Genomic DNA, 13,577 nt, shown 5'->3' with positions numbered 1-13,577 from the left:
TACCCGCAAAGGCCCCCCCCCCTCCCCCAAAGGTGCCAAATGTGGCAGTGGAGGGGGGGAGGAGACAAATAAGCAGAGCTTTCCCTTTTGGGTAGAGCTCCGCTTTACCATCAGTATGCTTCTCAACTCCATCGTTATGATAGCAAAGCAAAACTTTAGTTGATATTGTATTTATAATATAAGTAATGTTTAAAAAATTACACTGCCCGGGAAAAAGCAATGCCAAAAAAGAGTGATGCTATTATTTGCCTTTCTCCAGCTTTTACCGTTGGGTATAAAATACTAACTCGTTTCAGGGACAGCAATGGATTCCATTGCTGCTTGACAACTACTGTCAAGTTACTCCATGTGAATAGTTTAATGCTGGTGCTAATTTAGATCTTTGAAATTGGATTTTACTTCTTTGTAACATGTAATAGGGATAAATCGTACATTTATTGACTAGTGTGTTATGGTTAACAAAGCCATATATTTGTGTGTAATAAGTACTTAATACTTGTAGCGAAAAAATAATTGTTCTTTTTTAAGAGGAACGCATGAATGTATCCTTCAAAATCTAAAATATACTAATGATGTTTCATTTATTACAGAAAGAGAAAAAAGGTTTGCTCAAGTTGTTGTCGGGTGCATCCACAAAAAGAAAGCCTCGAGCATCTCCACCTCACTCTCCTACACAAGAGCTGGAACAGACTACACCAGAGGCCACTTTGGAAGGAGCAGTTGGTCCTGACATTCTAACCAGTACTGTCCGAACTGCTTCTGGAACTGTCGATTGTGAAGCTGTCAATGCACTGGCACAGGAGAATCGCAAGACTAATTTGGTGGATCCTAATGTTCCTATAGCACCTCCACCGAGGCAGCCTTGCTCATCACTGGGCCCTGTACTAAATGACTCTAGACCTATGGTCTGTGAAAGGTAATTTAATAAATCCTCTATAAATAAAATTAAAATCACATTGTTATTATTGTACAGGATTTTTATAGCGCCAACAGTTTGCGCAGCGCTTTACAACATGAGGGCAGACAGTACAGTTACAATACAAATCAATACAGGAGGGATCAGAGGGCGGACGGAGAAGTGCAGATCATACCAAGGAATGAGGCAGTGGTAGACACTGATTAATCCCTGACTGAGTCCATTTATCCATGTTTTGCATACCATTGTGTCTCTTGGCTGAAGGCTTTCTTCCAACATAAGTGTCTGCCAGGTTTACTAGCCTGTTAATTTTGGCTTTGTAGCTACTGGCTTGATACATCACTAACTAGTGATGTATCAAGTCCCATGGCACATTGACTAAGGCTTCATGTACACAGGACGCTTTTCACAACCTCTCCTGAACGATTTAACTTGACAGATAGTAACCCACGTTTAAAATGTCAGTTTTGCTGTGTTTAGCTGCGTTTTGCCACGTTTGCGTTTTAGAAGCGTTTTTTAAAAGAAAAAAAACTTCTTTTGTTTTTTTTTTTTCCAATATGGGCAAAAATGAAAAACACCTGTAAATGAAACACGGCTAAACGCGAGTTACCGCGTTTAGAAGCGTTTGGCGCTTGAAATGCCTCTAAACTCAGCTTCTGAACCCATTTCTCTGCGTTCCAAAAAAAGCCTCTAAACACAACTGTAATTTTCCTGAAAGTCGTGGCAAAATATAAAATATTCTATAGACTCAACATGCCTATCAGCAAATAGCTTGGGGTGTCTACTTTCCAAAAAGGGGTCATTGGGGGGGGGGGTGGGATTGAACTGTCCTGGTATTTTAGGCCCAACATTAGAGTGACTTATGCCACACACCACCCACTCTTCTAACCACTTGAAGACAAAGCCCTTCCTGACACTTTTAGTTTACATGAAAAAATATTTTTTTTTTTTGCTAGAAAATTACTTTGAACCCCAAACATTTCTATTTTTTAAAGCAAAGGCCCAGCAGATTAAAATGGTGGGTGTTGCAATTTTTCTTTTTTTCACATAGTATTTGCACAGCGATTTTTCAAACTTTTTCAAAATTTTTTAGGAAAAAAACACTTTTTTTGAATTTTAATGCACTAAAACACAATATAGTGCCCAAACAAGACATGCTTTAAAATTGCGCACAACCGTGCAGCGGCGACAAACTACATACATTTTTAAAAGCCTTTACAAGTTACTACTTCAGGTTTACAGAGGAGGTCTACTGTTAGAATTACTGCCCTTGGTCTGACGTTCACGGTGATACCTCACATGCATGGTGCAATTGCTGTTTACATATGACACAAGACTGACACTTGCGTTCGCCATTGCGCGCAAGCACGGAGGGGGGACATGGGCGCTTTTTTATTATTATTATTTATTTTGCCTTTTATTTTATTTTTACACCATTCCTTTAATTTTTTTTCTTTTTTTTATTCTCACAGGGTATGTAAATATCCCCTATGATAGTAATAGGTAGTGACAGGTTTTTTTCTTTTTAATTGGCATCTATTAGACTCTAGATCTCTCCTCTGACCTCAAAGCATCTGACCACATCAAGATCGGTGTGATAAGATGCTTTCCCAATTTCCCAATGGCGCTGTTTATATCCGGTGAAACCGAAGTCATGAAATGCTCGTAGCTTCTGGTTTCTTAGGCCATAGAGATGATTGGAGCCTTTCTGGTCTTCGATCAGCTCTATGGTCAGCTGGCGGAACCACCAGCTGCATTCTCAGGTTCCCCGTGGGACAGGAGAGCCCGAGAAAACCATCCAAGTAGGCGGGGGGGCGACGTCCCCGCGCACTGCTTGTAAGCTGACCGCTGGCTGAAAAGAATGATACCAAGATTATACCTAAACCTGCAGGCATCACTCTGGTATAACCACTCAAAGTCCAGCAACATACCAGTACGTTGCTTGTCCTTGTTGGGCATATATTGTAATGTACTTTTTTTTTTTTTTTTTTTGGTGTATGTGAAAAGAAAATAATGGTTAACAATAAAACACAGTAAACAGTAATGTATAAAAGAATTACATACCTGAAAAGCAAACGTGATAAAACATAGTAACAATAAAACATTGCAGTTATAAAATGCAGTAAAACAGAGCAGAACAATAGAGAGAGAATAGAGAAAGAAGAACAAAAAAACTACAACTATTTTTTGGCTTTTTTATTATATATATATATATATACAGTGGGGACGGAAAGTATTCAGACCCCCTTACGTTTTTCACTCTGTTATATTGCAGCCATTTGCGAAAATCATTTAAGTTCATTTTTTTTCCTCATTAATGTACACACACAGCACCCCATATTGACAGAAAAACACAGAATTGTTGACATTTTTGCAGATTTATTAAAAAAGAAAAACTGAAATATCACATGGTCCTAAGTATTCAGACCCTTTGCTCAGTATTTAGTAGAAGCACCCTTTTGATCTAATACAGCCATGAGTCTTTTTGGGAAAGATGCAACAAGTTTTTCACACCTGGATTTGGGGATCCTCTGCCATTCCTCCTTGCAGATCCTCTCCAGTTCTGTCAGGTTGGATGGTAAACGTTGGTGGACAGCCATTTTTAGGTCTCTCCAGAGATGCTCAATTGGGTTTAAGTCAGGGCTCTGGCTGGGTCATTCAAAAACAGTCTCCGAGTTGTTGTGAAGCCACTCCTTCGTTATTTTAGCTGTGTGCTTAGGGTCATTGTCTTGTTGGAAGGTAAACCTTCGGCCCAGTCTGAGGTCCTGAGCACTCTGGAGAAGGTTTTCGTCCAGGATATCCCTGTACTTGGCCGCATTCATCTTTCCCTCGATTGCAACCAGGCCAAAAAGTTCTATCTTGGTCTCATCAGACCAAAGAATATTATTTCTCACCATCTTGGAGTCCTTCAGGTGTTTTTTAGCAAACTCCATGCGGGCTTTCATGTGTCTTGCACTGAGGAGAGGCTTCCGTCGGGCCACTCTGCCATAAAGCCCCGACTGGTGGGGGGGCTGCAGTGATGGTTGACTTTCTACAACTTTCTCCCATCTCCCGACTGCATCTCTAGAGCTAAGCCACAGTGATCTTTGGGTTCTTCTTTACCTCTCTCACCAAGGCTCTTCTCCCCCCGATAGCTCAATTTGGCCGGACGGCCAGCTCTAGGAAGAGTTCTGGTCGTCCCAAACATTTTCCATTTAAGGATTATGGAGGCCACTGTGCTCTTAGGAACCTTAAGTGCAGCAGAAATTTTTTTGTAACTTTGGCCAGATCTGTGTCTTGCCACAATTCTGTCTCTGAGCTCTTCAGGCAGTTCCTTTGACCTCATGATTCTCATTTGCTCTGACATGCACTGTGAGCTGTAAGGTCTTATATAGACAAGTGTGTGGCTTTCCTAATCAAGTCCAATCAGTATAATCAAACACAGCTGGACTCAAATGAAGGTGTAGAACCATCTCAAGGATGATCAGAAGAAATGGACAGCACCTGAGTTAAATATATGAGTGTCACAGCAAAGGGTTTGAATACTTAGGACCATGTGATATTTCAGTTTTTCTTTTTTAATAAATCTGCAAAAATGTCAACAATTCTGTGTTTTTCTGTCAATATGGAGTGCTGTGTGTACATTAATGAGGAAAAAAAAATGAACTTAAATGATTTTAGCAAATGGCTGCAATATAACAAAGAGTAAAAAATTGAAGGGGGTCTGAATACTTTCCGTCCCCACTGTATATGTAATATTTTTTTTTTTTTTAAACTTTATTGTATTTTTTTTACACTTTTATTTGTAACTGTAACGGTTCCAGATTCGGGTCTCTCAAAATGCGATGGCATCTTTGGAGACCCTGTGAAAGTGTGTCCTATGACTGTGCAGTATACAACAAAATGATCCAGCGCACGATGGGCTGACAGAGAAGGCAGTCTCACAACAGGGAGTGGAACGTAAACATGAATAGTTTATTCAATTGTCCATATATGAACAAATCCTGGTGTCAATGCAAGAAGAGGTGGAGAGAGATGAAAGGGAAATTAAATGGCTTACAGTGTCACTAGAGGTCCTCAGAGCAACGGGAGGGCTGACGGCATCCAAATGTGGGGGAAAACACCCGCAGCAGTGGAGGCGCCAGTGTCCCTGCTGTGCTTCAGCCGAATGGGAGACCCGCTCACCGGCGTGTAGAGGACAGCTGGACATGCTGGAGGAGGAGACGGAGGCAACGGTCAGCGGAAAGATGGAGAGCCGGACTCCGTGCTTCACGTGGACAGGGTGATGATGACAGGGGGTGGTCTAGTGACAGGGGTGATCAAGGAGTTAAACCTTTATTAGGGGGGTACCCTACAACTACCTGGGCCTACTACTAACTGCCCTTACGCTGATTAGTGTCACAAATGACACCAGTACAGTGATCAGTGAAAAATCTGAAAACTGCCCATGGCGACACTGTGACAGGGAGTGAAGGGGTTAACTGGGGGGGGGGGGTCGGGGGGGGTGACAAGTGTGGCTAGGTGTATACATGTACTAGTGTTAGTGTAGTGTTGGTGTAACTCACAGTTAGATGTCCTCTCAGAATTTTGAACATATTGAAGTTGATTAATAGTGGATTTAGGCACACCAGCAAGTAGAGCTTTGCGGTAGTCAAGTAGTGGGAACACAAATGTATGGATCAGTTTTTCAGCTACAGTGTATGATAACATAGGACACAACTGAGCAATGTTTCTCATGTGGAAAAAAGATGTTCTGACAATATTTTGTACATGTAGATCAAAGGTTTAATTAGCATCAAATATCACCCCTAGATTTTGACTAATCAACCCTTATTGCTGTCTAGCCCTCTACACTGGGGGGTTAAAGCCACCCTGGAAGGGAATGGGACAGTGACCCAATTAAATGTATTTGCTTGGAGCATAGAAATGATGTGGTGTCCCCAATACTCTACTAACAACAGGTTCCTATAAAAGCTATTGTAGGTAGAATGTTGAAAAAACAATACTGCACAGTAATATATGAAAAATATAGCAACTACAAATATCTGTGTTAAAGATTCAGGATGTGGTCAAAATGAAAGACATTTCAGATAAGCAGGATGTTTGGTTTGGAAATATTTTAGTGTACACAATAAAAATCCTGTGAAATTTTGAAATTTATTGGCTGATACTGGATTATGTTCATCTAAAAGTATAACAAATAAAACAATGGCAAATTCCATGGTTTAAAAAGACCATTTTAAATGTAAAAGGTCAGTTGTTATCTGTGTCTTTTTCTGGCACGGTGTAGCCCCTGTCTTGGAAACCCTACTTTGCTTACTTGATAAAGCATTGCATTTTATGTAAATGTATCCTCTGAAGTTTACACTTATTTCTAAACTGTTCTGTCTGGGGTTTTTTCTTGCTTGCAGTAAATGATTCCCTGTCCACGAAAATGTGTACTTTGGAACCAGACAACTTCCTGTTCTGTCAGGCCAATAATGACAATTCATGGCAAAGATTACTTTGTGAGATTTACATCCTTTTTTTTTTTTCTAGATACCGAGTGGTGGTGTCATACCCCCCCCAGAGTGAGGCCGAGCTTGAGCTCAAGGAAGGAGACATTGTATTTGTGCACAAGAAACGTGAAGACGGCTGGTATAAAGGCACACTACAGCGAAACGGCAAAACCGGCTTATTCCCAGGCAGCTTCGTTGAGAATATTTAACTCTTTGTTGTAGCGATTATTAAATAAGCACAAATCCCTGAAAGCTGGCATGGCACAGCACTTCTGGCTAATATTAGTCCTTTCAAAGTGCAAATCTTCACTGGCATCACAGGAGGTAACTGACACCTCTATGGCAAAGCCCCAAGGTGGAATGGACTGGACATCATTTCCTGGTCTCTTATTGCCCCTAGACTTTTTTTGTCCATGTCATTTGTGCCTTGTACTATTAAGTTTTTTACTTTTTTTTTTTTTTTTTTTTTATTTTCCCCTACCCCAACAACAAATAAACCAATGTTTACAAGGCATTAGCTAATAATTTATTTGATTCCTTTCCGTTTTGTACATTTTTTTTTTTTTTTAATAGATAAAAAACATCTTTTGAAATGATAAATATAACATTTTATTAATTTATGAAATGCCACAGAAACGAGAAGCTGGATTCCTTTCTCGCAAACTGTCGTAGATAAACTGACTTCACTGTAGCATCTTATTTTAATATTATTTTAATGGGTGGAATATTTTTTTCTGCTAGAGTGGTAAAGTCACATTTTTTAGCAAAAGCACCAGAGGAGAAGTAAAATAACTGTTTATCATTTGCAGAGTACTTATCATAGATTTATTTTGATTTTTTTTTTTTTTTTAAATAATGTCCAATAACTTTTGTTTAGATTTTTTTTTTTTATGCTAGTGATGATGAAACTTTTATGTAGCATCCAGAACCCTTTGAGGGGAGCAAATAATGGACACAGCAATAACATCACAAGTAGGAAACATGGATTCCTAGAAAATTGTTAACTACAATGAACTACATATAACAGTTTTTAATGTAATTTCCATCATCAGATTAACCATACATAATGTATTACAATTGAACATTGAATTTGCCCTCAATGTAAAGCCATTTCTATTAAAATGTTGTTACCTTGGGAATTGGTAGAGTGGAGTGAGGTGAGTATAGTTTGTTAGTTATCTTACTTAGGCAGGTTATTCACATCGAAACTCATCCAGTTTAGCAGGAACCAGCCACATTTCAGTGTGTATGTTCCCCTCTCTGTTCTAAGGACCAGCTTCTGTCGAATGGTCCCGCTAAATAACCAGCATTTGATCGGCCACTTTAGCCAATGGCTGTAATGCTGATCGGTGTATTCTGGCGGGGGTAATCCCCACTGTCAGAATACAATAGTGCAGCTGGGGGAGATTCCTGCATCCACATTGTTTGCAGGGACCTGTGAGTTTTTTTCTTTGTTCAAAGCCTGCTGGTTGAACGGAAAAAAAAAAAAAAAAACTGCGTTTAGACTCTACTTAATCTGTTTAACTGATCTACTTATTTAAAATTGCAGTTGAAGCTCTTCAAGATCCACCTGTTCTATTACATGTCTCCTTAAAGCGGGGGTCCACCCACACCGCCAAAAAAAAAAAATATTAAAAGCCAGCAGCTACAAATACTGCAGCTGCTGACTTTTAATACATGGCCACTTACCTGTCCCAGGGTCCAGCGATGTCGGCAGGCGACGCCGAGAACCCGCTCGGTTCTCGGCAGGTGCCGCCGCCATCCTAGGTGAGGGAATCAGGAATTGAAGCGTTGCGGCTTCACTTCCCGGTTCCCTACTGCGCATGCGCGAGTCGTGCTGCGCGTCCCAAGTGGTCCCCGCTCTCTCCTGGGAGCTGTGTGTTTCCCAGGAGACAGCGCGGTGGGGACGGGAAGAGGCGTAGACTCCCATGGGAGTCTATGCCGGAAGTGGGTGCAGATACCTGTCTTAGACAGGTATCTGCACCCCCCTCCCCCCTGAAAGGTGCCAAATGTGACACCGGAGGGGGGGAGGGTTCCGAAAAGCGGAAGTTCCATTTTTGTGTGGAACTCCGCTTTAAGGCATAAAGGGTTCCGACACTTGGTGGAACTGCAGGTGGATGGTTCCCCTTTATACTAGCATTTTACTGGGTTGCTTTTACTGTTACTGCCCTCAAGAATAGAGAATTTGTTTGATTTTCCAACTGTTGATTGCTTATAGATTGACTGCAGAGAGCCAAAAAATCTAAGAAGGATGGAATTTTTTTCTGGCTGCTTATCTAATAGTTTAGACAGAATGGGGTTAATTTACTAAAACTAGGGGGTGTAAAATCTGATGCAGCTGTGCATGGTAGCCAGTCGGCTTCTAACTTCAGTTTGTTCAATTAAGCTTTGGCAAAAAAAATGGAAACTGATTGGTTTCTCTGCAGAGGTGCACCAGATTTTGCACTCCCCAGTTTTGGTAAATCAACCCCTTATGTCAAGCTGATGATGGCATCATCAAATGCTTTGGCAAATGTACAAACCTTTAAGCTGATCTCCTTTGATATCTGAACACCATTGACCATCTATTTTTTTGCAGCTCCATATTACTATTTTACTTGCTATGTTGTTGAGTTTATGTTTAAAGCAGTATTAAAAACAAAAGTAAGCATGTGCAGCTTACAAATTCTTAGATGTGATGGCTACATTAGTTTCCTTTTTTAGGCTTTCTTCTCTTTTCATCTGGTGATCTAGCCAGTACGTCTGTTTTTCAACAGAAAAGCTCTCTTGAAGTTACAGGAATGAGACAAACCATTTAACACTGACAGGGGTGCCCACGATGATCAGCTTTTATTTATGTAAAATGTTTGCTGCTGTTAGTGTATCTAAATTGCTAATATATCTAACACTCTCCTTCCCCCAAACTAACAATGCTGCTGTCCAAAGGTGCCCCTGTACTCCATCCAGAGTGGGGGAACTCTAATGCAGGAGGTGCGATACTTGCCAGATCACCAGGTGCAAACAAAGAAAAAAGCCTTAAAAAAACTACAAAAACAAATGCAGCCACCACAACTTATAATTGGTAAGCTGCAATATAATACATTTTGGTTTAATGCTGCTTTTAAGTAAAAACAAAGCTATGAAGTGTTTCATTCGTTCAGTAAAGTCTTAGCTTGTTAGATATTAAAGTAAAATATCATAGTATTTTATCCAAATTCTGATTGACTATAAAGCAAAATTTAAGGTGTGTGCAAATTAGGTTCATCATAATTGAATCATCTTGTGACTGTAGTCAAAAGTATTATCTGTGATGCTTAATGAATTAGTAATTGACCTAAATGCTTTCTTGCATTACATGCATCTTGCTAGATATGAATAACTGCAGAATATTGCATATGGATTAAACACTACAGATTTAGAAAGCTTTTAATAGTATAAAAATAGACTTGATATTAACAACTGGAAACAATGTCCGTTTACAAGCAGAATTGTAATATGTTGTCAAGGTCTGCAGCCAAACTGAATTACTAATAGTGGATGTTTTTTCTTTTTTGGTAATTGACTTCCCTGGTTATGATGTCTGTATCTCTATGGGCAAATTGTCATGCGGCAGACAAAATGAAGACTGATTTCCTTATATTGAAGCAGCCACTATTCTCTGAATAGCAGCTGCTCAGAGACATTATAGTGTACAGGTAAAGTGCTGGAAAGGGAGGTTACCACATGGGAAATATAGTCCAACACTTTGCATTGTTGCCGAAGAAGGAAGTCATTGCAAACCAGTATGTCTGGCATTTTTTTAAAGTTGTTTCAGCACCTCTGGTAGTGTCAATAATTGTTCTGATTTGTATTTTATATAGGTGCAGGGAAATCTGTGGGCTATAAATAAAAAGATGTTTTAAAAATAGTTTTCTTTAAAGTGGTTGCAAACTCTCCATATACCCAGTGAAGCGAATAGCCTCAGGTGATACACAGAGATGAAACAAATCCTCCTACATAAGTTTAACTTGTTTATCTGCACTCTTCTCTTCTCTACATTCATTCAAATGTGCAGATTTGTTCTAAAATCCTTCTGCATCTGTCTGAGGGGGTGGAGAGCTGCAGTTAGTGTGTGAGAGCTGATTGGTGGAAAGGGACACCCCCCCTTTAGACGCAAGCACAGGAATGAAGGAACATGTAGAGCTGTGTCCTGAATAGACAAGCTGTGTGCTGAGCTCTCATCCCCCTCACAAATGTATCTCATGCGTCGAGAAAACTTCTCAAAAGTGACACATGCTGTCAACAAAGGAAGGAACCACCAGAGAGAAACAACACTTAGAGATTTGGAGATAGACGAGTAAATAATACAGATATACGTGCTTAATTCAGACTTCATGACTAAGGTTTACAACCACTTTAAAGTAAACCAGTCACAATCCTGGATAATTCAATCTGAGCAAATGCTCATAAAATGCATAAGCAGTGGACAACTTCAGTAAAAGCTACAAAATGATCAGTAAATAGAGATATTGGCAGCTAAATTTACATGCAGATCTCAACTGCTCTTGTAAAAATCATGTTTGCTACTATTCTTGCTACTTTCCGAGGCTCCCTATTGCTCATTGAAATTACCCATAAAAAGGACCATTAGAGGCCCAGGAACGGGCAGGGCCAGGCTTCACTTTTACATTAACAGCCAAGATTTGCACATAACTGGATCCTGCTGCTTATTTTGTTGTGCGGTTTTCACTGAAGGTAATCTTTATTGATGCATTTTGTCATATTCTTATGCTGGGTACACATTGGCTGAAAATTGGCAGGTTCAGCAGGAACCAGCTAACATTCGGTCAGTTTGTACAGCTGTCTGTCCAACAGAAGCCGGTCTATCAACGGTCTTTTTGTCGAAGGGACGTGCTGTAAAACCATTAATACAGCAAATGAATTCTGAATTGTCCCGGTTTGTGATATTCTGTCATGTGTTGCATGTTCCCCATAACCAGACTTGTTTTGCAGTTGAATCTTTAGTACTTTGGTAACTTAAATGTAGACCATTGACACTCAAAAATAGATGACATGCATTTTTTTTTTTTTACTGCAAATTCATTGATACAGGTGGTACAAGAAAAAGCACTATACATATAGTCAGAACAAAGCTTCTCCCAGCTTCACTGTAAGCATCTCTTCTTATGGGTCTGAAGTAGTGCTGCACCATTTTACGACATGCAGCTAACCTGATCTTGTTTGAAATCAAACAAAAACAATGCAAACCCTAAAAATGATGACACAGGTATAAATGTTTTAGATTTGTTTTCAGGCATTCAAGGGTCACATCATCAAAGAAAAAAAACATAAAACCATTATTAATGAACCGCGACCTTGACAAGGCTGTGATTTATTATGTGCTTGACATTGCAGATCCTCCCTTATGTCAGTAATTGCTGCTTATACTTTAGAGCTGTCAAGTGCCATATGGCAGTCAGTGTTCGTGTCACTACTGTGTGCACATGTAGGACTTCTCCGTTACAGCATAAAGAATAAAAACAGTATAAAAGAACAGTATTTTTTTATTAGAATGTAGAAAAGTAAGATTGCCATAAATGCCGATACCAACCCTCACCTATGTTGTGAGCTGTAGCGTGGAATTACGGATGCCCAATATTAACATGGATAACTGAGCTAGGGATTCTAATCTGAGGGACTTAAGGACAGCTAAACACTTACCTTCCCAAACATATCCTCAGATTTCACCTTCAATTCATTGTTTTGTGGATATTCTTGATATTCACGTTAGTTCACTCATTGAACTTGTGTTCCAGAGAGATCCACCTTCACTCACTTGTGTTCTAGAGGGATTTACTTTCAGTTTTCACTTGTGTAGACAGAAAAAAAACGAAAAGCACATTATTGATGAGACTTGAGGATAAATTTGAGGACCTATGTTAGCATGTGAGATAGCTGGTAGGCCTCCAATGGCTAGGGGCCTTATATCTTTGCAATCCTCTGCAAATTCCTCCTCCTTTATTTATAGCGGTGCACCAAATACAGATCCATATCCAAGGCTAAAATTTTTGCAGGGGATCAGATGTGTGATGAGGAAGGTAGTGCTGCAGATGCTTAATAAAAGCCAGTGGCGAAACACTGCTAGAATAAGAGATTCCTCAACTGCAACTGGTCAGTGCAATATAACAGAGAATGTTATGAATACCTGCAATGCCCATAAAGAATGGGAAATGCAGATGCATAAGTCTCTAGCTCAGTTGCAACACAAATGTATAGGTGGTGGATGCTCCTTATATTCTACAACAAAAAAAATCACAGCTATGCCTAAAATAACCATGTTGCCTAGTAAGATTTTAGGCGTTGTTTTCTGAGGCAGTTCAGATAACAGAAGCAGATGCCCATTTTTTATAGACTCCCTAGTTTTCTTTACTGTACTTATTAACATTGTGTTGTGTAAGTACCACTCATCTGCACAGACTGGAGCTACAGTTAGGAGCCCTCTCCTATTGAGTGTTTGTAGAATATCTGGATAGAACTAAAGAGGTGTCGTCCCAGTGGGCGTTATAGTATTTTAGAGGTAAACCCCCATCCCAATTATTCTACAAAACCAACGCACACTCCACAGGAGTGCAACTCCTCTAACGAGACTTTGTTATAGGGTCACCTCTAATGAAGGTAGGAAATGGTAGAATTTATATAAAAACTGTTATATTTATTGAAATATCCATATAAAAATCATTGACATGACCTAACAATACATGAATTAAAATGGATGCATATAAATGAGGAGGAAACAAATCTATGAGACAATGACCAATTGTAATGATACAGGTAGATTGAACACCAATAATCATAAAACCCGACATTTTGAGGTAAGCAAAGGGTTGACCTCTTCTTCAAGGGTAACGACAATTGGTCAGGATGCTTATTTCATCTAAAAGGTTAACAGAAGCAGGGCAGGAGTAAGTGGACAAACATATCTCAAACATTCATAGCAAAAACAGCAGAGAGTCTATAGTTTACATTGCATGAATCATTTACATTGATTACAACACTTGTTGATTCTAGATATGTGTATATAAAATATATACTGACCACTCAAGTTCATATGAAAGTTTCCATGGACATTCTCAGCATCCAGTAGAAAAAGGTGCCGTCCGTCACGGTCACACAGGGGTCCAAGACCCAAAGTCCAGGGGAAAAGAAATGACAGGCAAGTCACAGAG

The 13,577-nt window shown here is 39.7% G+C and overlaps 1 protein-coding gene across 3 annotated transcripts in view; it reads left to right on the top strand.

Annotated features, from left to right (window-relative positions):
* SH3RF1 (SH3 domain containing ring finger 1) overlaps nt 1–12,989 on the top strand; it is a 249,840-nt gene extending 236,851 nt beyond the window's left edge. For all 3 annotated transcript variants that reach the window (XM_073606263.1, XM_073606244.1, XM_073606253.1), the window contains 2 exons: nt 591–916; nt 6,434–12,989. In XM_073606263.1, the coding sequence (XP_073462364.1) occupies nt 591–916; nt 6,434–6,602 (495 nt within the window). In that variant the 3' untranslated portion in view covers nt 6,603–12,989. The remainder of the gene's footprint in view (nt 1–590; nt 917–6,433) is intronic.
* The last annotated feature ends 588 nt before the right edge of the window (nt 12,990–13,577 follow it).

Source organism: Aquarana catesbeiana, linkage group LG01, assembly GCF_042186555.1.
Source record: "Aquarana catesbeiana isolate 2022-GZ linkage group LG01, ASM4218655v1, whole genome shotgun sequence".
In the NCBI taxonomy this organism is placed as follows: Eukaryota; Metazoa; Chordata; class Amphibia; order Anura; family Ranidae; genus Aquarana; species Aquarana catesbeiana.
Note: the sequence above shows the minus strand (reverse complement) of the source record. Positions and strands in the feature narration are given on the sequence as shown.